This window comes from Octopus bimaculoides, chromosome 9 (genome assembly GCF_046866305.1).
Source record: "Octopus bimaculoides isolate indiv1 chromosome 9, ASM4686630v1, whole genome shotgun sequence".
Lineage (NCBI taxonomy): Eukaryota > Metazoa > Mollusca > Cephalopoda > Octopoda > Octopodidae > Octopus > Octopus bimaculoides.
Genome location: NC_142936.1, coordinates 87507470 through 87530315, shown reverse-complemented (window position 1 = coordinate 87530315; position 22846 = coordinate 87507470). Strand labels below are relative to the sequence as shown.

At 38.8% G+C, this 22846-nt stretch overlaps 1 protein-coding gene across 1 annotated transcript in view; it reads left to right on the top strand.

Moving 5' to 3' along the window:
- The window catches only part of LOC106869704 (uncharacterized), a 163965-nt gene that overhangs the window by 122341 nt on the left and 18778 nt on the right, over positions 1–22846 (top strand). The window contains exons 15-28 of the mRNA XM_089357990.1: positions 5138–5203; positions 7001–7076; positions 8253–8378; positions 9299–9386; positions 10266–10383; positions 11990–12130; positions 14157–14223; positions 14599–14680; positions 15768–15851; positions 17093–17238; positions 18378–18457; positions 18557–18639; positions 19495–19586; positions 20976–21098. Coding sequence (XP_089214116.1) covers positions 5138–5203; positions 7001–7076; positions 8253–8378; positions 9299–9386; positions 10266–10383; positions 11990–12130; positions 14157–14223; positions 14599–14680; positions 15768–15851; positions 17093–17238; positions 18378–18457; positions 18557–18639; positions 19495–19586; positions 20976–21098 — 1372 coding nt within the window. The remainder of the gene's footprint in view (positions 1–5137; positions 5204–7000; positions 7077–8252; positions 8379–9298; positions 9387–10265; positions 10384–11989; positions 12131–14156; positions 14224–14598; positions 14681–15767; positions 15852–17092; positions 17239–18377; positions 18458–18556; positions 18640–19494; positions 19587–20975; positions 21099–22846) is intronic.

Genomic DNA, 22846 nt, shown 5'->3' with positions numbered 1-22846 from the left:
TGTATGGTATTTGACATGTCTGTATTTGTCTATATTGTTCAAATACATTCTACTGGCCACGCTTCTCTTTGCTTGTTTTCATTTAAACTTTATTCATATATACATACAGTCACCCAATCTCCATATGTGCTTTGACATAGAACTTCTCTTCAGGCGAATTTGTAAATCTTCATACAAAGATATATGCATTAATACTAAAAGGTATATCTATCTATCTATCTTATATAAGTACACATAAACATGTGTTAACTTGTACATTCATATGAGCGTTAAACATCTCTCTCTCTCACACACAGAAGCAAGCATATGGATGGAGGGATCTATGTATATATATTTTATGTATGTTTTTCTGTCAATGCCATTATTTATATTTACCATATATATATATATATATATGTTTATTATTTTTAATGTATATATTGCTGTTTAGATGTGTATGTCTGGATATTTATATTTTCTTTCTTATGCTCATGTATGTGTATTTGTGTGTCTATTCACATATATTCTTACTTAGGTGTGTGTATGAGTATATATATATATTTTTTTTTTTGCATGTGTGTATACATTTTAGCTTGTTGTAGCTGTATTTATGTCAATATTTCCAACATGTGCTTTGATGTATGTGTGCATATATATACATATATATAATTGAAGGTCACAATACATGTATTAAAGTGCTACTAATAGTTTCATATGATGAGAAAACATAAACATATTCTTCTGGCGCAGACCGCATATAACAAACTAAAGAAATTGAATAATAGAAGAAACACATAAAAATTATTCAATTTCTCTAGTTCGTTATGATATGTGGATTGCACCTGAAGAATATGTTTGAGTTTTCTCAACATAAGAAACTATTAGTAGTGCTTTAATACATGCATTGTGACCTTTAAATAAATAATATTTATCTCTCACCAGATGGAGTACTTTTTTGTTGAATTTTCTATTGTGGATCAGTACATTTTATGTGTGTGTTAAATAAAATGAGACAATAAAGCCAAGTCTATGTAGAATTTTCAGGACATTTATAAAGAGAAAGTTAGTCTTACAGCTTTTTGTGGGATATTAGGGATATCCCTTCATCAGAGACGATGTGAGATGGTTAAATAGAGGGAAATAGAGTTCAATATAAGGAGTTATTTTGGAAAAGGAAGGAAATACGAAGTATAAATGGAAATAAGAGAATGAATATAGAAATAAAAATAAAAATGTATAAAGATGTTATAGCTACAGTTCCATTATCCAAGGAAAGTGGTGTGTAGAAGTGGTAGAAATGCTTCTTGTCTGTGGTATGTAAATTCCGATAGGAGTTCATATTTTGTCATTACAAATGGAAAGTGTGAACCCCTTTGAATGAACAGCATATGTAATATATGTCTCCACACTTTAATGACAAAATATGAACTCCTATTGGAATTTACATACCATGGACTAGGAGCATTTCTACCACTTCTACACACCACTTTCCTTGGATAATGGAACTGCAACTATAACATCCTACATATATATTTATTTATATTTCTATATTCATTATCTTATTTCCCTATATACTCCTTATTTGCTTCCTTTCTCAAAATAACTCCTCATATTGAACTCTATAATATCTCCCTCTATTTAACCATCTCACATCGTCTCTGATGAAGGGATATCCCTAACATCCCAGAAACAGATGTAAGACTAACTCTCTCTTTATAAATGTCCTGAAAATTCCACACAGCCTTGGTTTTCTTGTCTTCTTTTATTTAACATATACATGCTCATGCAAGACACGCATTAGATTCCTCACTTGTATCATTATCGAACCGAGAGTTTAATTAAGGTCCTACCATAGCACTTACATAGCCTTACCTGCCACCTTGGGTCTTTTGGATACCAATACCTCTCATATATATACACACACACACACATATATACATGCACACACATATATATATGCACACACATACACAAACATATATGCACACACACACATACACAAATATATATACACACATACACAAACATATGCGCACACACACACACACATACAAACATATATGCATACACACACATACACAAACATATATGCATTCACACATGCATATACACAGACACGTGTATATGTAAACTGATGTTTGTGTTGAATCTTTAGATTTGCATGTACTTTTGTATGTGTGAACGCATGATGCACTTGCATGCGTGCAGGTGTAATGGTATCCTTGGAAGTGTGAATGTGTATATACACATCAGTATACATACACACGTTATTTGACTCACGTTTCTTTCTGTATTTAACAAGCACTGATTGAATCTATGGATGTGTGTGGTGGTGTTGTAGAATACACATGTGCAAGTATGGTTGAGTTGTTGAGAAATGAGTTTCACCACCACCTGGCCCCTGGTTTGATCTCACTGTGTAGCATCTTGGACAAACAGTCTTTTATCATTGCCTGGCATTGACCATTGCATTGTCACTAGGATTTTAGAGAGAGAAACTGGATGGAGGCTCATGTATGTTCAAGCCTATCCTTAACAAAGTGACTGGACATTTTTGAGTTGAGATATTTCCTGGCTTTTGTAAAAATGTGGCTGGGTTAGTGTGTGTGTGTGTGTGTGTGTGTGTGTGGACAGCTGCATTCTGTATGAACAGGATTCTTTAGTACTTAGGTGTTGTGTGTGTGTGTTTATGTGTGTGTGTACAGCTGCACTTATCTATGAACAGAATTCTTTAGGACTTAGATGTTGTGTGTGTTTGTGTGTGTGTATGTATGTATGGGTTGTGTATGTATGTGTTGTGTGTGTATGTATGTGTGTGTGTGTATGTATATGTTGTGTTGTGTATGTATATATGCGTGTATGTATGTGTTGTGTATATATGTATATGTGTAGCTGTATGCACCTGTGCTTGTGTTCTGTGCAAATATGACTCTGTAGTACTTGCGTGTTGTGTATATGTATGTGTGTGCCTCTGTTCATTTCAAGAATCTCAGATGGAGTGCATTTTGGAATGTTTCACAAATTTTACTGTACTGCAAATAGATTGGATTTGAAAGACGTGCTTCTCTTTCCTTTTCACTTAGAAAATCCTAGCAATCTGTGTTTTTGTTTGTTTGGATGGATTGACAGACAGAGAGGGAACAAGGCAAGCATCCTTCACTGGATGTGTAATGTTTGGTGTGCACGGACAACGTGGTAGAGATGAGCTGATAGATAAACTGTGTATGAGAAGAACTAGATATGGTGCGTTTGGTTGATCTGATATGGACATGAATGATGGAGAATAATAGATGGGTAAAAAGTTCCAAGAGAACCAAGAGGAATGAAGATATGGCAAGGGAAGACATGGACAGAAAATTGTGGAAGCTGATCTCAGAATGTTGAACTTTGCCAAGGAGATGAGAAAGGAATGTAATAAATGGCAAGACACTGTGTTAGAAAAGACCTTTCTGACCCATGCAAGTGTGGAAAAGCAGAGATAAAAACTATGACGAGGATTATATATATATATGAAAGGATTCCAACCATGCAGCAACTATCTGATTTTATTACGTGACGGTGCCATGTAAAAAAGAAAGCACTGGTGATGGTGCCACGTAAAAGGCACCAGTGGTGGGGCCACGTAAAAGGTGCCAGTGGTGGAGCCACATAAAAGGTACCAGTGGTGGAGCCACTTAAAAGGCGCCAGTAGTGGATCCACCAAGCTCCAGTGTCTGCTTTGGCATGGTTTCTATGGGTTGGATGCCCTTCCGAATACCAACCACTTCACACGGTGAAGTAGTGTCTTGCTCAAGATCACAACACACTGTCAGGAATCAAACTCACAATTTTATGGTTATGAGCCGGATACCTTGACCACTAGGCCATGCACCTCCACTACATACATACATTACTTCAGGCGGCGAGCTGGCAGAAACGTTAGCATGCCAGGCGAAATGCTTAGCGGAATTTCGTCTGCCGCTACGTTCTGAATTCACATTCCGCCGAGGTCGACTTTGCCTTTCATCCTTTCGGGGTTGATAAAATAAGTACCAGTTACGCACTGGGGTCGATATAATCGACTTAATCCATTTGTCTGTCATTGTTTGTCCCCTCTGTGTGTAGCTCCTTGTGGGTAGTAAAGAAATAATACCTACATACCTCATAAATGAATTGTACCTGAATCCCTTCTAGAACTACATTGAGTGTATGCATGTCCATGGGGTACTCAGCCACATGCACATTAATTTCATGAGCAGGCTGTTCTGTTGATTGAATCAACTGGAACACTTGTCGCGACTGATGGGGAGTCAGGCCAATTCACAGGGTACCTTTTATATGTTAAAAGCACTAATGAGGTCCCCAAGTAACTGACAAGGCAAAACCTACCGATGGAGGCGGAGTGTAGCATTGAGCTGGGGATGGTGGCTTTATGTCAAGTGATGGGAAGTTAAAGTATAAGAGAGACAGGTAGGGGCGTCTTGGTGTTGATAAGGGACATGGTGACCCCAGTTGGAAAGGAGAAAGAGAAAGGAGATTGTGGTGTGTCAGGGTGTACCTTCAAGTTACACGGAGGTGAATGCAAGTCATACAAAGGATTGGACAGGGTGAGTGGGGAGGTAAGTTCACGAGAGGGAGGGGGAATGCAGTGAGTGGTGAACACGGGTCCTCTTACAAATTTACTGATACCTTCTGGTCATTAGCCCCATGCAGAATTTTTGGGTATCTGCTATTTGTATGTACTTTCTGTATTGTCCTTTCTCATCCTTCTTGCAGAAAACAGGTGCAGCTAGGTTGATGATTCTTGCTACTTTGACATTGCTGCACTGTTTTATTGCATTAGCAAGGATAGGTGCAGGTGTGGTTGTGTCATTAAGTAGCTCACTTAGTAACCGCATGGTTCTGGATTCAGTCCCACTGCACAGCACCCTGAGCAAGTGTCTGTACTGTAGCCCCCACAAGCTGATCAATTCCTCACATGGAAACTGAGGAAGCCTCCCATGTATGTGTGTGTGTGTGTCATCTCCACACCGTACCCCACTTCTTGAGAACCAGTGTTGGTTTGTTTATGTCACTGCAACTTAATAGTTTGGCAGAAGAGACTAGTAGAATTGGCTCCAGACTTGAAAAGCGTTTTTGTTCTGTTTATTCATTTCCTCCATCTCTCTCTCTCTCTCAGATTCTAGACTCAGCTGCTACAGACCTTCTTCGAACTGGAGCTCCATATTCACCTCTTCATCTGGCAGTAAGTAAATATTTTTTTTTTTTATTATTATTATTATTATTATTATTATTATAATTATCATTATTAAGGCAGCGAGCATGCTGGATGAAGTGCTTAGCAGTATTTCACCTGTCTCTACGTTCTGAGTTCAAATTGCGCTGAGGTCGACTTTACCTTTCGTGCTTTCGGGGTCAATAAGTACCAGTTGAACACTGGGGTTGATGTAATTGACTTATCCCCCACCCTTGTGGCAAAAATTTGAAATAATTATTATTAAGGTGGTTAGCTGGCAGAATTGTTAGCACACTGGGTGAAATGCTTAGAGGTATTTCGTCTGCCGCCACATTCTGAGTTCAAATTCCGCCAAGGTCGACTTTGCCTTTCATTCTTTCAGGGTCAATAAATTAAGTACCAGTGGAACACCAGGGTCAATGAAATCAACTAGTCCGCTCCCCAAAAAATTTCAGGCCTTGTGCCTACAGTAGAAAGGATTATTATTATTATTATTATTATTATTAAGGCGGTGATCTGGTAGATTCGTTAGCATGCTGGATGCAATGTTTAGCGGTATTTTGCCCATTGCTACGCTCTGAGTTCAAATTCTGCCACAGTTGACTTTGCCTTTCATCCTTTTGGGGTCAGTAAATTAAATACCAGTTGAATACTAGGGGTCGATGTAATTGACTTAAACCTTTCCCCCAAATTTCAGGCCTTGTGCCTTTAGTAGAAAGGATTATTATTATTATTATTATTACTGGCAGAATTGTTAGCATGCCAGGCAAAATGCATAGTGGTATTTCATCTGTCTTTACATTCTGAGTTTCAATTCCGCTGAGGTCATCTTTGCTTTTCATCTTTTTGAGGGGTTGATAAAATAAGTGCCAGTTACACATCAGGGTCAATGTAATCGACTTAACTCCTCCTGCCAAATTTCAAGCCTTGTACTATAGTAGAAAGGATTATTATTATTATTATTATTATTATTATTATTATTATTATTATTATTGGCAGAATTGTTAGCATGCCTAGTGAAATGCTTAGCAGCAGTTAATCCATCATTACATTCCAAGTTCAAATTCCACCAAGGTCGGCTTTGCCTTTCATCCTTTCAGGGTTGATAAAACAAGTACCAGTTGAGTACAGGGTAGGGCAATGTAATCAACTAAACCCCTTCTCTCAAATTTCAGGCCTTGTGCCAATAGAGTAGACTAAGAATCAAAGGGGTCCCTAGGCAAAACATGGTTGAGAACCACTCATCTAGACACACTTCCATTCCTCTTTTTCCTTTCATCATCATCATCATTGTTTAATGTCTGCTTTCCATGCTGGCATGGGTTGGACGGTTTGACTGAGGACTGGCGAACCAGATGGCTACACCAGGCCCCATTCTGATCTGGCAGAGTTTCTACAGCTGGATGCCCTTCCTAACACCAACCACTCCGAGAGTGTAGTGCCGCCTGACTGGTCCCATGCCGGTGGCACATTAAAAGCACCATTCGAGCGTAGTCGATGCCAGTGCTGCCTGACTGCCTCCTGTGCAGGTAGCACATAAAAAGCACCTACTACACTCTTGGAGTGGTTGGCATTAGGAAAGGCATCCAGCTGTAGAAACATCGTCAGATCAGATTAGAGCTTGGTACAGCCGTCTGGCTTGCCAGCCCTCAATCAAACCGTCCAACCCATGCCAGCATGGAAAACGGACGTTAAACAACGATGATGATGATGATGTAGCCCTTCCCCTCCTTTCTTTTTCATAATATAACTGTCCATTTGTTTTTATTATTCTTCTTATTATTGCTGTTGTTGTTGTTGTTGCAGGCCTACAATGGTCATGAACAGGCATTGAATGTTCTGCTGGGTTACATAATTAACCTCGACATCTGTGATATGAATGGTAAGTTGGACTGTCCCTTGTTTCCATGACTCAATCATGTTCCACCACTTTCATCACCACCACCACAAACCTGCTGAATTTAGTCACTGTTGTTGTTTAACCCAGGGCCAGCACTGATCCAGCAGACCTATGATTTATTTTTTACTTATTCCAGTCATTATAATAATTGTTCCTTAAGGCAGCAAGCTGGAATAGAAAGCTGGAAGAAATGCCACTAGGCGTTTTGTCCCATGTGCTGAGTTCAAATCCCACTGAGGTCATTCACCACCTTAAAAGGTTTAGTTGAACAAAAAGTGCAGTACCTATTCTCTTCATCTCTTTTGCTGAGCTCTGCCAAGTTATGTGGATGTCATCTATGGTTCCGGGTTCAGTCCCACTGCCTGGCACCTTGGGCAAGTGTCTTCTACTATAGCCTCGGGCTGACCAAAGCCTTGTGAGTGGATTTGGTAGACGGAAACTGAAAGAAGCCTGTCGTAATATATATGTGTTTGTGTGTTTGTTTGTCCCCACCACCATCACTTGACAACCGATGTTGGTGTGTTTACGTCCCCGTAACTTAGCGGTTCAGCAAAAGAGACCAATAGAATAAGTACTAGGCTTACAAAGAATAAGTCCTGGGGTCGATTTGCTCGACTAAAGGCGGTGCTCCAGCATGGCCACAGTCAAATGACTGAAACAGGCAAAAGAGTAAAAGAGTATATATATATATATATATATCTAAGTCACTGCGAAGATATATTAACCTCTTAAAGGGGTGATTTCATCCAAGTTACACTGGTTTAATACCTTATATTGTTGAGAAATATCTCTTCAATATAGGAAGGTATATTATAAATATCTAATATTATTAAGAAAATGGAGAGTTTAAATGGATATAAATTAATTTATTAACATATTGTTAATTAAGCCTACAATTGTTTCAGTTTACACTCAATGCAAACTACAGACCCATAGACTAAAATGTTTGCATTTTGAATATCCAGAGTAAAATACTATCACACTAATTCAAAAGTCTGCTTTGACCGCCCCCCCCCCCCCCCACCACCACCACCACCACCACCAATCATCATCATCATCACCACCATGAACTGTCCAACCTAAATTGCTCCCTGCTCAGTCCCTCCTATGTGTCTAATGATTGTTTTTTCTTTCTTTCTCTTTCCCACTCTCCTATAGGTCGCACCATGTTAGATCTGGCGTGTTTTCGGGGTCATACGGAATGTGTAAATATTTTATTACAAAACCGAGCTGGAATAGCGGTCCACGATTCAGTGATTGGCAGGACCCCCCTTCACAGTGCAGGTCAGTCTATCACTCACTTTACTGTTGGTGTTGTTGTTGTTGGGGGGGGGGGGGGTTAGTGAACTTTTGGATTAAGGTACAAAGTATGCATAAGACAGACAGGACATGGTTACAAGCAGTGTGTTTGTGTGTGTTACTATTGTGTGTAGGACAACCAGTCAGTGTGTGTGTGTGTGTGTGTGCATGCTTGGAACAGTATGTGTGAGACAGCCAGTGTATATGTATACATACATACATGCATGCGTGTATGTGTGTATGTATACATGTATGATAGCTAATCAGTATATTACTATAACATGTGTATTTGGCAAGTATTCAATGCATTGTGTATGTGAAACAGCCAGTATTACCATGGTATGTGTATACAAAAGCCACTCATTGTATTGTGTCTGTCAGCTGTTTTATCAGTGTGTATATATATATATATGTATGTATGTATGAGCATGGCTTCTAGTAAGAAAGATAGTATATTATTACGTGTGTGTGTGTATATATATATATATATATATATATATAAATCAGTGAGTGTTTATGTGCTTGTGTGTGTATGTTTGTATCTCCATGTCTTGACATTGTCATTGTTGTAAAGGAATACCATTCTTTTCCGATATTCTGTGCAAACAAGACTGACCTTGAGGAAATATTACCTTGCTTGGAAACAGGTAAGAGATGGGAAGGGCTATCCAGCTATAGAAAGATTTTACCTTAAACTCTGCCCAAACCCATCATGCTATGCAAGCATTAAAAAAGGCTCCTTCAAAATGAGGACCTATATGAGTATATGCATGTGTTGGTGGCTGTGTGTATATCTATGACAGCCATTTGTGTATGTGTGTGTGTCTATGGTGCTAGTCACCTTCTGTTCATTTCTATATTACAACCTTTTAAACTGATAAAATGTGCTGTGGGTCTACTTTCAGCATACAATGGCCACACGGAATGTCTACGGGTACTGCTACATGCTGCAGAGGATAGTTGCATAGTCGATTGTACAGATGACAACGAAAGGTAGGTTACTACTACTCACCCCCTTCCCATAGACATTATAAACAACCCTTCACTTTGATTAAAAAATACCTGATTATCATATCCAATTACTGGCTGATAATCTTGTTTCTAAATATCTACCCCTTAAGCATCTACCCCATAAGTATCTACCCCATAAGTATCTACCCCATAAGTATCTACCCCATAAGTATCTACCCCATAAGTATCTACCCCATGAGTATCTACCCCATGAGTATCTACCCCTTGAGTATCTACCCCTTGAGTATCTGAACCCTTGAGTATCTGAACCCTTGACTATCTGATCCTTGAGTATCTACCTTTGTCTGCCTTCTTAGATATCTATTTTTATGACCCACATAATACTCTTGTCAGCACTCCCTGAACTGTAATTCTAGTCTCACCAGATTGGGAGGTGGGGGAAGGGGACTTGTGAAGGCTGTGGGCCCTGCTCCTAACATCATTAAAAAAAATCAATATCCACTCTCTATAGTTCATCCCTTAAAATAATATTTCTCATTATGTCTCTTCTTTCCTACCATTTAATAATAATCCTTTCTACTATTGACATAAGGCCTGAGATTTTTTTATGGGAGGGGCTAGTTGAATACATCAACCCCAGTGCTCTGCTCAACTGGTACTTATTTCATCAACCCCGAAAGGATGAAAGGCAAAGTCGACCTCAGCACAATTTGAACTCAGAACGTGAAGACAGACAAAATACCACTAAGCATTTTGTTTGGCATTCTACCATTCTGAGATTCTGCCAGCTCACCGCCTTAATAATAATAATAATGATGATGATAGACCCCTAAATCTGTGTTGTTGCTGTTGTTCAGTGGTACGACAGTAAAAAGTTATGTTATTGTGGTTTTGTTTCAGAACACCGTTGATGTTAGCTGTTGCCAATGGCCACGTAGATGCTGTGTTAAATCTCATCACATCAGGTGCTATAGTAAACAACAAAGACATCCATGGACGGACGGCGTTACACAGAGGGGTCAGTTAACGCATGTTTTTCCTTCACTCTTTTTCCATTACACGTTTTTATCTCTCTTTTTTTCTTTTTTTTTATTATTACAATGAGTGGACAGAAAACTATATGATATTTATCTCTCTGCTAATGATTTGTAGGTATATGGTATTTCGTTATGCAAACACAATATACTTTTATAATGGAAGGAAGGTTTTTATGATACTTTTGGGGTATCTTCTTCTTCCATTCAAGGAGCTGGAAATACGAGGAATGAAGTTCTCAGGCGGAGTAAATTCAATAACCGTTTATTCACAGGTGCTTCGTACAAGGGGTTTGCTTTCAGTAACCATCTTCACAGCAGTGCATAGTTAGCCTTCTCTCCCATACACATGAGGTTCAATAACCTCTGGAGACAATGCATGTGGTATCACAGCAGGACAAAAGTCTGCTGTGAGCTGTTGGCTTCGAAGTTTTGCTCGGCATCAGCGTGAGAGGAATGAGAGGGAAAATGTTGTTATCTTTTCCTTAAATAATGGTTGCAGGTGAGATCTTGTTTTTGTCTTGTGTATGGCAATATATTGAGATCTGGGGACTGTGGTGATCAGATAAGTTGTTCAACTTCACTAGAATGTTCATCATGCTATTCAGTAACAACTTTAGCTGTATGAATTGGGACATTATCATCCTGAAACATTGTGTTTCCCTCTGGAAACAGTTCCACAACCATAGAATGAATTTGATTAGATAAAGTGCTTAAATAGTCTTGCCATGAAGGGAAACCATTGGGCCGGCGGATTTCCAAGATATAGTTCCCCAGATCATCACAGATCCTCCTCCATGTTTAGCAGTTGGAAGAAGATAGTCTGGGTCAAATGTTTCTTTTGGCTGTCTCCACCTATATACTTGGATGGTGGTTGGAAATAAGGTAAAGGATGACTCGTCCGAGAAAATAACATTCCTAAATGCTTTGCAACGTTTGTTTTTGAAAGGTTGTCTGATTGCAGCCCTCCCGTGAATTCCAGCTTTGTGCAGCTCCCGGCAAACAGTTTTTGTGGAAATTGAGTTCTTAGAGTGGTCGTTAAGCTCTGCAGTAATTTTGGGAGCTGTACTTTTGTGATCCTTTCTAACAATTCGCGTAAGAGTCCGATGGTCCCTACGTGAGAGTTTTGGTTTTCTTCCGGAGTTTTGTTTCAATGAGGAGATTTTTCCCTCTTTCTGAAAGGCTCTCATTACTTTCAAGACAGTACTTCTTGATACAACATACATTTCAGCTGTTTTCGTTAGCTAGCCCCTGCTATACGAGCACCAACAATTCGACCTCTTTGAAAGTCCGATAGATCTGTCATTTCAGTGTATTTTAATTAACTTTTCCTGATGGTATCTGAAAAGAAACAGCAATTTTAGCAAAACATATTAAGCAACACAAATAATCAGTCAAAGAACTAAAAATAAACAAGCTTTTGACGGTTTCATTGACATTTCAAAATTATGATGCTAGGTGTTTCCATTATTTTGTCCAACCCTTGTATATATATATATATATATATATTTACATATACACATACAGGTACACAGTGTACATTCATAAACTTGCATTATTCTAAGTAATTGTTGTTTTTTGTTGTTGCAGGCAGCTAACGGTCACGAGGAATGTGTTGATGCATTACTGCACAATGGTGCAGAAATCACTGCCAAAGACATCAAAGGACGCACACCTCTTCATTTTGCTGCCATGTGTGGACATGTGGGCATCCTAGGTACATTATTACAGGTATGTCATTTGGCTTTGGTGGGGATTGGGCGGCTTCTATGCTGAAGTGTTAAGGAGAAGAAAGAGCATTTGGGGTTGTTGCTATGTTTGTGATACGACCACTGGATTTGTCTGTGCATGTGTGTCAGGTGTGTGTGTGTGTGTGTGTGTGTGTTCTGAGTATGTATGCATTGATGTGTGAATACTGCTATGTGTGTGTGTGTGAGTGATTGCTGCAGTAGTAATTTGGTGCCAAACTGACTTAACATTTCTTATTTCAATGGACACTACAGGGCATGAGTGTCACAACATCACATCTCCCCTTCTTCTTTATAAACAGTTAAACAACTATGTATCTTGTGTACAACACTATACCTGTCCCCTTAAATTTTACATTTGTAATGATGGTGGTGGTAGTGTAGGTAGTATCTACCTGTCTACTACTACCACCACCACCACCACTACCACCCATTTTATGTTTATAGAAAACTGACTCACCCCCTCTCCCACATCCCACTATTCATATAGTGTGTGTGTATACATCTCTCTCTCTCTCTCTCTCTCTCTCTATATATATATATATATATATATATATATATATAAAAACAAAAGTAAATGAGTATATGCATATATACGTACAGGTATGTGCATACCGACATCCACCTGTATGTATAGGTGCATATCTGGGTACAGGACATTGCAAACAAACGTAGACGAGAACACACGAGCCACATAGAGAACATTCTACTTCATCAGCTACCCACGTTTTAACACCGGCGTTTCGACGAGCTTCGGGCAGGACGCAACGTTAAAACGGCTCGTCCCATGGATCGCAGATTAAATCTGTATACGCAAATTAAATCTAGCCATGGAGGAATGTAGTGGCGGACAAAAAACAAGACAGGAAAACAAACAGAAAAGGCTTTACGGCCAGACGAGAAAAATTATGTGTGTATGAACGCGATGAGGCACGGAACCGAGAGAGACAAAGTGATGGCGTGTGTTACTTGGCGAAAGCCAAGGAAGGAAAGGATTATTGACCGGAAGCATGTGACCATGCCGGTGTAAAGGGAAGAGAGAGAGTGGTAGAGGGAGAAAGAGAGGGAGGAAGTAGAAGAATGGTGAGCAACGAGAGGAAAAAAGAAAAAGAGGAAATACGAGGGGGAAAAAAGAGGTACGTAGTAGTAACAGAGGAAGAACAAGAGGGGTAAGGCGAGATACGTAGTAGTACAGAGGAAGAACGAGGGGGGGGGGGAAAGGAAAGAGAAAGAGATAGAGTAGCGTCGGAGGATAAGTTACGAAAACTACTTACAATTTTTGTGAGACGCTGCGTTCAATCATGTAAAAACAAAAGTAAATGAGTATATGCATATATACGTACAGGTATGTGCATACCGACATCCACCTGTATGTATAGGTGCATATCTGGGTACAGGACATTGCAAACAAACGTAGACGAGAACACACATATAGGTAGATAGATAGGTATGTATACACACACAGAGTGAATAATTAGTAAATTTTTCCCATATGAGGTTTTTCATGCTAACTACTTGATAAATTCTTATAAAGACTTTATTCTATTTTTAAATTGTGTGTATATATATATATATATATATATATATATACATACATACATACTGTCACACAAAGTTCCATTGAATAAAATATATTTGTGTAAAGCCATATGTAACATGTTTGAATGCATTCAGTCATGATAAGTCCCTTCCCTGTGAACATAGTCCTAGAAGAAAATTCTCCTCTTAGACAACATGTGTCAGGTTATATTTTGAGCTGCAACTGACATCATTAGATTGTAGCACAAAGTGAAAAGATGCAGAAATGCACAAATCCTATGATATAATGATGTCATTCACAACCCAAAATGTATCTTCACACATTTATGTCTAAGGGGAAGATTTTTCTCTCAGGACTATTTCTGCAGTGGAAGGTTTTATCACATTCAAATGCACCCAAACATGTTTTGTGTGTGAGTGCATGTGTATATATATATTGTATACATACTATATATTTGTAATTGTTTCAGATTGGAATTATGGGAGACCAAGAAGACAATAAAGGTTTCACACCACTCCATTGGGCCTGCTACAATGGTAAGTATAACCTAATGTTGTTGGTGGTAGTGGTGGTGGTGGTGCTGGTGCTGGTCTTCAATATCATGGTGATGATGGTAGTCAACAGGGAACTAAACATAGTCCTGGTACACATTTCTCCCTTAAATACATACTACATTTTCTGGTACACAAGTTGACATGGTCTGAGAAATAAGGTACTTGTTGTACGTATATTGTTGTACATATATTTCAGCTAACCTCCATCATCACCACTCACACCAGCATAACAGCACTACCCCATACCACAACCACAACACCCTTGGCCCTCTCCACCATGGCACTACACCACTATCCCCAACCACCACCTCCAACACTCCCCTTACTTCTATATTATTATTATTATATCTGTTGCAGGACATGACAGTTGTATAGAACTTCTACTTGAACATAAGATGACACAGAGTAAAACCTTATTTACTCCCCTTCATTGTGCTGTGTAAGTAAATTCTCTAATCACTTTCCTCCCATACATTCTGTAACTATTATTACCTCTGCCTTAGTGAAGGCCGAGCTATTGTTTTCAGTCATGTTTGTTTGTTTGTCAATGGACAAGATATCTCAAAAACTGCTGAATGGATTCAGATGACTCCCCATCTGATAAGGCTGCACCAGACATGTGCATCACAACCATATGTGTGTAACATATATCAAGATAAGCAGTGCATGACCTTGCAGGTGGGGCCCAGTTAGATTTTTTTTTCAGGTCAAGTAGCCCATCCCACTCAAAAGGTCCCTAAGTATGTGTTGTTTAAGAATGATAAATGAAACCCCCATGTTTCCAAGGGAGAATTAGTCAAACCCCAAATTAGTCACATGGCTATGGTGCACCCCAACTACTCCTGCTTGTGATCAGAGATGCACATTGTCAGCCACTGAGGGACATGCTCTACTGGTTAAGATCAAGCAACTGACAAGCAAATCTTTTGTATAGAGAATATTTGCTGCAGCCTATTTTTTAAAGACAAAACATGTACATGTTAACACTTCCTGTTAGTTGAGATCAGAAGCCATGAGAGCCACTGCCTGGTATTGCATCAGGGCATTTATTATTATTATTAAGGCTGGCAGAATCGCTAGCACACCAGGTGAAATGCTTAGCGGTATTTCATCTGACTTTACATTCTGAGTTCAAATTCCGCCAAGGTCAAATATGCCTTTCATCCTTTCGGGATCGATAAATTAAGTACCAGTTGCATACTGAGATCAATCTAATCGACTGTCCCCCTCCCCCAAAATTTCAGGCCTTGTGCTTAGAGGAGAAAAAAATATTATTAAGGCGGTGAGCTGGCAGAATCAATAGCATCTTGTGTGTCTTCAACTGGTTCAAAAAATAATTTTGTCAATCTACTTCATTTTGGTTAATATAGAAAGGATTGAGGTAACTCCTGCTGAAGATATAGAGTCAAAATTAAAATAAGAATACCATTGTTATTATCATTATTATTATTATTATTATTGTTATTATTGTTATTATTGTTATTATTATTATTACTATTGTTATTATTATTATTATCTCTTTGCAGCATAAATGGTAATGAATCTTGTGTGGAAATTTTGATAGAAAAGTTGGGAGACGACATTGTGAAAGCGACAGATTCCAAGGGCAGGTAACTAAGATTGAGCTCACTTCACGTTTTCCCCTAACTTCGTTGTGGTTATTTTTTCCTTTTTTTTTTTTTAATTTTAGTGAGGTCTTTTAAGAAATGTTGTCCCCATCCTACACTGTGGTGTTGTCCATCTCCTACAATGTATGGATATTATCCCTCTTTTCACATTGTGCTCTTGTCCCCAGTATTAAGGAGCTCAAAATTGTTTAGTCTTAATCAAGGCAGTCCAGCTGTGACCATCTTGCCTTTTTATGCATCTAGAACTCCATTATCTAACATCTCTTTTTTTTCTAAAGACAGTGAAGTGAGATTTGAGAAAATTCGCATATTATTTCAGACAAGGAGTGTCTCATGTTGCATTGTCATATGGTGATGACAATGGCTGCAGGGATAATGATTCTGCATGTGTGTGTGTGTGTGTGTTTGCAATGTCTGTCACATGGAGGATTGAGGTGGCACTTGAACCTTCATAACAAACAAGCAGAAAGTGGAGCCAGTTCTGAAATGAGACATTGGTGCAGTATTTTGTGATCAGCTCTTTCTTAACTGCCTTTCAGGGCTCAAAGGTCATTTAAAATCTCACAAAAGGAAAGCACAATTATAGATACAAGAAGAGTTCAAACTCTGCAAGGAATGGACAGCCACCATATGCACACACATACATATACATATGTATGTGTGTATGTGCATATCATCATCATGGCATGGGTTAGACCAATCCATGCATATATACCGTAAATCCTCGAGTATAGTCCGCCCTTGAGTATAATACGCAGGGGATTTTTAGGGGGCTATACCTCTGAAAAACCTAAACCTTGTGTATAATACGCACCCTTTCTCTAACTTGAGTCAAGGAGGTCTATATAACGTCCTTGGTTTGTAAACATATATACGGTAACGTCCTTTATTATTATTGTATATATAACATAATGCAAACGTGTAGCTTTTTTGTGCAGTTTGTTTGCAGAAAATAAAGAAATAACAGTAATGATGTCAGTGAAAATTAAATATAGCTTAAGGTATTAGCTTAAGCTATTTTCGCACCCGACATCACAAAATGTGTCTGAATAAACATTGCCGGACAGCAAATAGAGACATTGCTTAGAAAATATTTTTCATTTTTAACCTCGTATATAGTACGCACTAGGGATTTTGACCTTTAAATTTTGGGTAAAAAATACAGATTTACAGTATATACATGCACACACTCACACACTGATGCCCATACTATTTTGTTTCAGAACACCGTTACATGCGGCTGCGTTTGGTAACCATTATGAATGCATGCAGATATTGTTGAACCACGGTGCTGATTGCAACTGTTCTGATCGGATGGGACGGACACCGATAACACTAGCTGCAGCCAACGGTCACTCAACGGTAGTAGGTAGGTCACATGATATCATTTACCCACTAAACTTGCCATAAGATGATCGTATAACACCATTAGCACAAAAGTTGTAACAGTGTCCAACACACTGACCATTGTAAGGTGCAATCCAGTGACGCCCATATCAATCATTATCCCTAAGTGATCATAAATACATTTATATAGTTTATACTGACCACTAAAAGGTTTCTTTAATACATTACCATTTCATGCTGACCATCATCATCATCGTTTTATGTCTGCCTTCCATGCTGGCATGAGTTGGATGGTTTAACAGAAGCCTGCACCAGACTTCTGTGTTTGTTTTGGCAGGGTTTTTATTCTTGGTTGCCCTTCCTAACACCAACCCTCCAACCACAGCAAAGTGGACTGAGTGCTTTTTATGTAGCACAAGCACAGGCGAGGTCAGTTTTGATGTGGTTTTTACTGCTGGATGCCCTTCCAAATGCCGACCACTTTAGAGTGTGGACTGGATGCTTTTTACGTGGCATCAGCACTGACCATTCTGTTGTACTAATACTGGATGGCTGCTGTATTATCTCAGATTTTATTTACAATGTTCACTAGACTGTACTTCATCATCATTGTCATCATTTTAACGTCTACTTTTCCATGTTCACGTAGGTTGGACAGGATTTGTTGAGGAGGATTTTCTATGGTCAGTTGCCCTTCCTATCAGCAACCCTCACCTGTTTCCAAGTATGATAATATTTCCCCTTGACCAGACATGTTTTTGCACAAGCTTTGGTAATGAACAACACCGCTTGCACAACAGTGGCATTCATTTACAATTATTATGTGATGTCAAGGCAAGGAAGCGGTTCTTACATGCAACTAGCATCTTTCCATCTACCAAATCCATTAGTAAGGCTTTAGTTGACCTAGGGCTATGGTAAAAAGCACTTGCCCAAGGTGCCACACAATGGTACTGAACCCAGCACCATGTGATTGGGAAGCAAACTTCTTACCTCACAGCCAATGTTGTCCATGGTCACTGCTTAACTGTAACAGCTAACTACAATTATCTACTATCAATGTCAACATTGACCAGTGGTCTTTGATATACAACTGACCACACTCAGCAGTGATCTATATATAACTTGCTTAGGCACTGATTAATCTTTCTTCTTTTACAGAACTGCTGTTGGAAAACGGTGCTGATCTGTCTTTGGTGGACGATGACAAAAATACCCCCCTCCACCATGCTTGTATAAATGTAAGGTTTACATACTACTCTTTCTCTTTCTTTCTTCGTCTTTGTGTGTTTCTCTGCAGTTAAATATATTACTCTCTCTCTCTCTTCCTCTCTTTACAGCACCATGCCCATGTTGCTATGCAACTGTTAAAGAAAATAAATGACTCCACGACTGTAAATATTGCCAACTCTGAACTGAAGATGTAAGTATTGTGTGTGTGTGTGTGTGTGTATGTCAATACTGTCAGCTGTGTATGTCAACACTACCAACTGTGTTTATGTGTGTCTCAACAGCATCAACTCTCTCAATATTTATTTCTTTATTGCCCACGGAGGGCTAAACAGAGAGGGAACAAACAAGGACAGACAAAGGGATTAAGTCAATTACATCGACCCCCAGTACTTAACTGGTACTTATTTAATCGGCCCCGAAAGGACAAAAGGCAAAGTCGACCTTGGCAGAGTTTGAACTCAGAACGTAAAAGACAGACGAAATACTGCAACATTGTCAAATCTGTGTGTGTCAATACTGTCAGTCGTGTCAATACTGTCAGCCGAGTGCATCTCTACATCCCTCAGCTACTGAGACACAAGACACAAGTTGATTATGGTGTATCATCTATTCTAATCTTGCAATCAAATTCCTGACAAGGCCTCTTTACAGCTAGGTAGATAGACTGAGCATAATAAAAGGAATAGAGAAATGTCTTTATCACGTCAAGTGTTAGGTAGGTATCCAATGAATCCTACTCCCCACCCCACCCCACCCCATCTCATTGTCCCCTTGTCTATGAAAATGCAACATTCTGATATGCAGTAATGAACTGCTGTGTGACAGACTGGACATAGTACACTCCTTCCACTGACCATTGTATATTTTTGTAAACCTGTACACACTGCTCATGGTAATGGCCACAGCAGGGGTGGACAGGGTGGGCAGGGTGGACTTGGTCATGGCCGTTATGGTTTCTCTGCACAATATTGAATGCCTGATTGTAAAGACTATCCACCACTTTTGAACTCTCAGACACTGACGTTTCCTTTTTGCTTTGTTCCAGACCTTTACACATTGCTGCCCGGAATGGGTTAGTGGCCATTGTTAGAGAATTACTATTGAAAGGTTCCAGTGTGATGGCATTAGATGAAAGTGGTAAGTACACACACACACGCACATCAGGCACCTGCACTACATTTGCATCTTCACATATAGATAGATAGAATAGTTACAAGATTCATTAGAATCTAGAGTCTGGCTGGGTATCCTAACATTGAGTTAACAGCCAGGTAAAACAACCATTGTCATTTGTTGGTAGTATACCGCAAATATGTGCATACACACACACACACACACACACACACACACAAGGGAGTGTTGAAAAGTTCCTGGTTTTAAAGGTATAGCAAAAGGCCTGGTTGGAGGTCCAACCTTCTGGGGTTTTTTACAGGGCTTAGAAAAACTGAAGGACCACTGCAATAAGTGTGTGAATCTGAGAGGAGAATATGTTGAATAAAATCACAATTAACTGATCCTCTGTGCTTTCTTTTACTCAATGCCAGGAACTTTTCACCACTCTTTCGCATATGTATGTATGTATGTATATATATATATATATATATATATATATATATATATATATATATATATATATATAAAACTTACTTGGAAATGGATGCGTGGCGTTCGATCATATAATAATATAAATAATATATATATATATATATATATATATATATATATATATATATATATATATATATATATATATATATATATATGCATATATACATATATGTACATACCTACATATATATGCATATATACATGCATATATGGGTACATATATGAACAAAATGAAAAACGAGAACATAAAAACAAAACCATGGAAAATAACTTTTTTTTGAATGATGAAAGAAACAAATAGAGAAACGAGACAGGCAACATAAAGAACAATCCCTTCGTCAGTTGTCCCCTGTTTTATCTACTCCGTGTTTCGAATGCTGGAACAAGACGTGACTTCATTAAAACAGTTGTTCCTGCAAAGCAAATTAAATAAAATTTGGGATTTGCAGAGGTTTAAAGTGATAACAAAAACAGAATAGTAAGAACAAAACAGTAAAAATAAATGGTAAGGGTTGTTAGGTAGATATATATGTGCGTGAGCAGACAAACAAAAGAAGGGCTCTCAACACATTTATTGGGAGTTACATGTATGGATCAAACAGTTTGATTCAAATTCCTTTAGTACTTCTAGTTTCAAGCGTGAGGCTAGTCTTCAGCCATTGGAATTAGAGCTGTTTTGGTAGCATTTTATTGATGCATTCATAGATTACATCATAGCATAAATCCACCATCCTCAGAAAAAAAAAATAAACATGTACAAACAGGCAAGGTAAAAGCCTTGATGATAACCTATTCAACAACTAACACGATGAACAAGAGATACTGTATTGGCAACTGAAGGTCCTGCCAGTTACTGTGGCCAAACGGTGACATAAATACTAAAACCACGTCCATCATTATTGTTTTCTTTATTACCAGGTTACACCCCAGCTTTGGCCTGTGCTCCAAACAGCCAGGTGGCAGACTGTCTCTCCATTATCCTCAACCACATGATGCCTTTCCACAACAATTCCACTTACAGAATCAACCGTTCCAGTCTAGGTGAGTGTCCTTGATGTCAGCGTACACGAAACATCTCTACTGTGGATGAAACCTAACAGCTATTGCATGTATGTGAGTGTCGGTGTGTGTGTGTGTATGTGTGTGGTAGTTGTCTCTTAGAAGCTCAATTCCATTTCTTTATCAATAGATATTGATGTTGCTACTGTTGTTGTCGATGTTGTACTGTCGGTATTGTAGGAACCCTCCCTCACACAGCTTTGTTCCACTGCATTGCACCCTTCTGTTGTCAGTGTTCCATGCATGATTGCTTTTATCAGTTTCCATTTGGTGTGTGTAAGATGGGTGATGAGAGTGAAACATGGACAGTGAATGTAGAGGACTACATGTGGTGCATGGTAGTGAAACATGGTTTTTATTGAGGTTTGTATGTGATGTATGTAATATGTGATGGGTTACAGTCGTGGATTATGGGCCGTGTATAGAGGACTGTATGTGGTGTGTGTAAAATGAAGTTGTTCGCAAATACACTCCAATCTCTGGTCCACAGATAAGCTATCTCCCCACTTTGTACTTTCACTATGGTGCCCTCTGTTTCTCAGAACTGGTTGGGCACATACCACTCCCATTTAAACCATCCTGGCTCACTCAGCTCTCCTCCTATCATCACTCATATTGTGTCCATCCTACCAAGCATCACTTTAACTACTACACCCAGTTCGTTGTCAACAGGACATCAGCCATCTGGAATTCCTTTCCTGCAACTATCAACTTCCAAGAATTCAAGCTGAGTATACATGACAACAGTTTCACTGATCTCACAGGGTCTGTGAAAGTCATGGGCACAGCCCTTCCTTCAGGCCCAACCAACTACTAAAAAAAAAAAAAAAACGTATGAGAGAATTAAATGACAATGTTTAAGTGCTTCATTACATTCAATACAACTGTGAGACAACTTTGTTATTATGGGCATATAACTATAAAAACACGTTAACCCATCAGGTGGTGTATTGCCGTGTGTTTGGTATTGCATTGTTTATGCAATTAGGGGTAAAGATGATGTGAGATATCATCACAGATTAAATAACAGGTTCAACACATGAAAACCTGCTGCTTTACAGATTCTTCTTCCAAGTCACATCAGTGTGGAGGCAATATTGAAGATGGTTAGCAAATCCCAATACATTAATTCAATTCTCTCTGACAATTAACCCCCTTCTCTCATTTCATTACAGATTGTGTCGTCCAAGGTGAGAGGGCATAACATTAACTGTAACACTCTGTACTAAATTATTCCTTTGGCTTTCATTTTAAGCTTCAGTGTTCCAAGTTTGAATCCCGTCGAGGTGTACTTTGTTTCTCGTATTTCCAGAATCATTGAAATAAACAAAGACAAGACAGACACTGGAATTAACCTAATTATCTGTCTAAGCTCTCCAACCAGGTTGATTAATGACTGTATGATGGAGTGTCCAGATAAGAGTGGCTTTCCTTGAGTGTGGCTACTGCTTAAGTGTGATTATTACGAAGGGTGAGCATACTTCAGAGGTGGACGTTTCAAAACAATGCCCTCCACCCTCTGGTCTGCTGCCCACAAACTTTGTCCGTTGACAATTTATTGCTCCTGTTGTAATATTTTCAGAGAATTCACCCTCCGGTGATGATGATGATGACGTTGATGATGATGATGAACATCTGAAACCAATGTAATATACACATATATATATACACATATAAATACTTATATACATATGTTCTTTATATTTAATTCTGACTAATTCTCAGAGCCG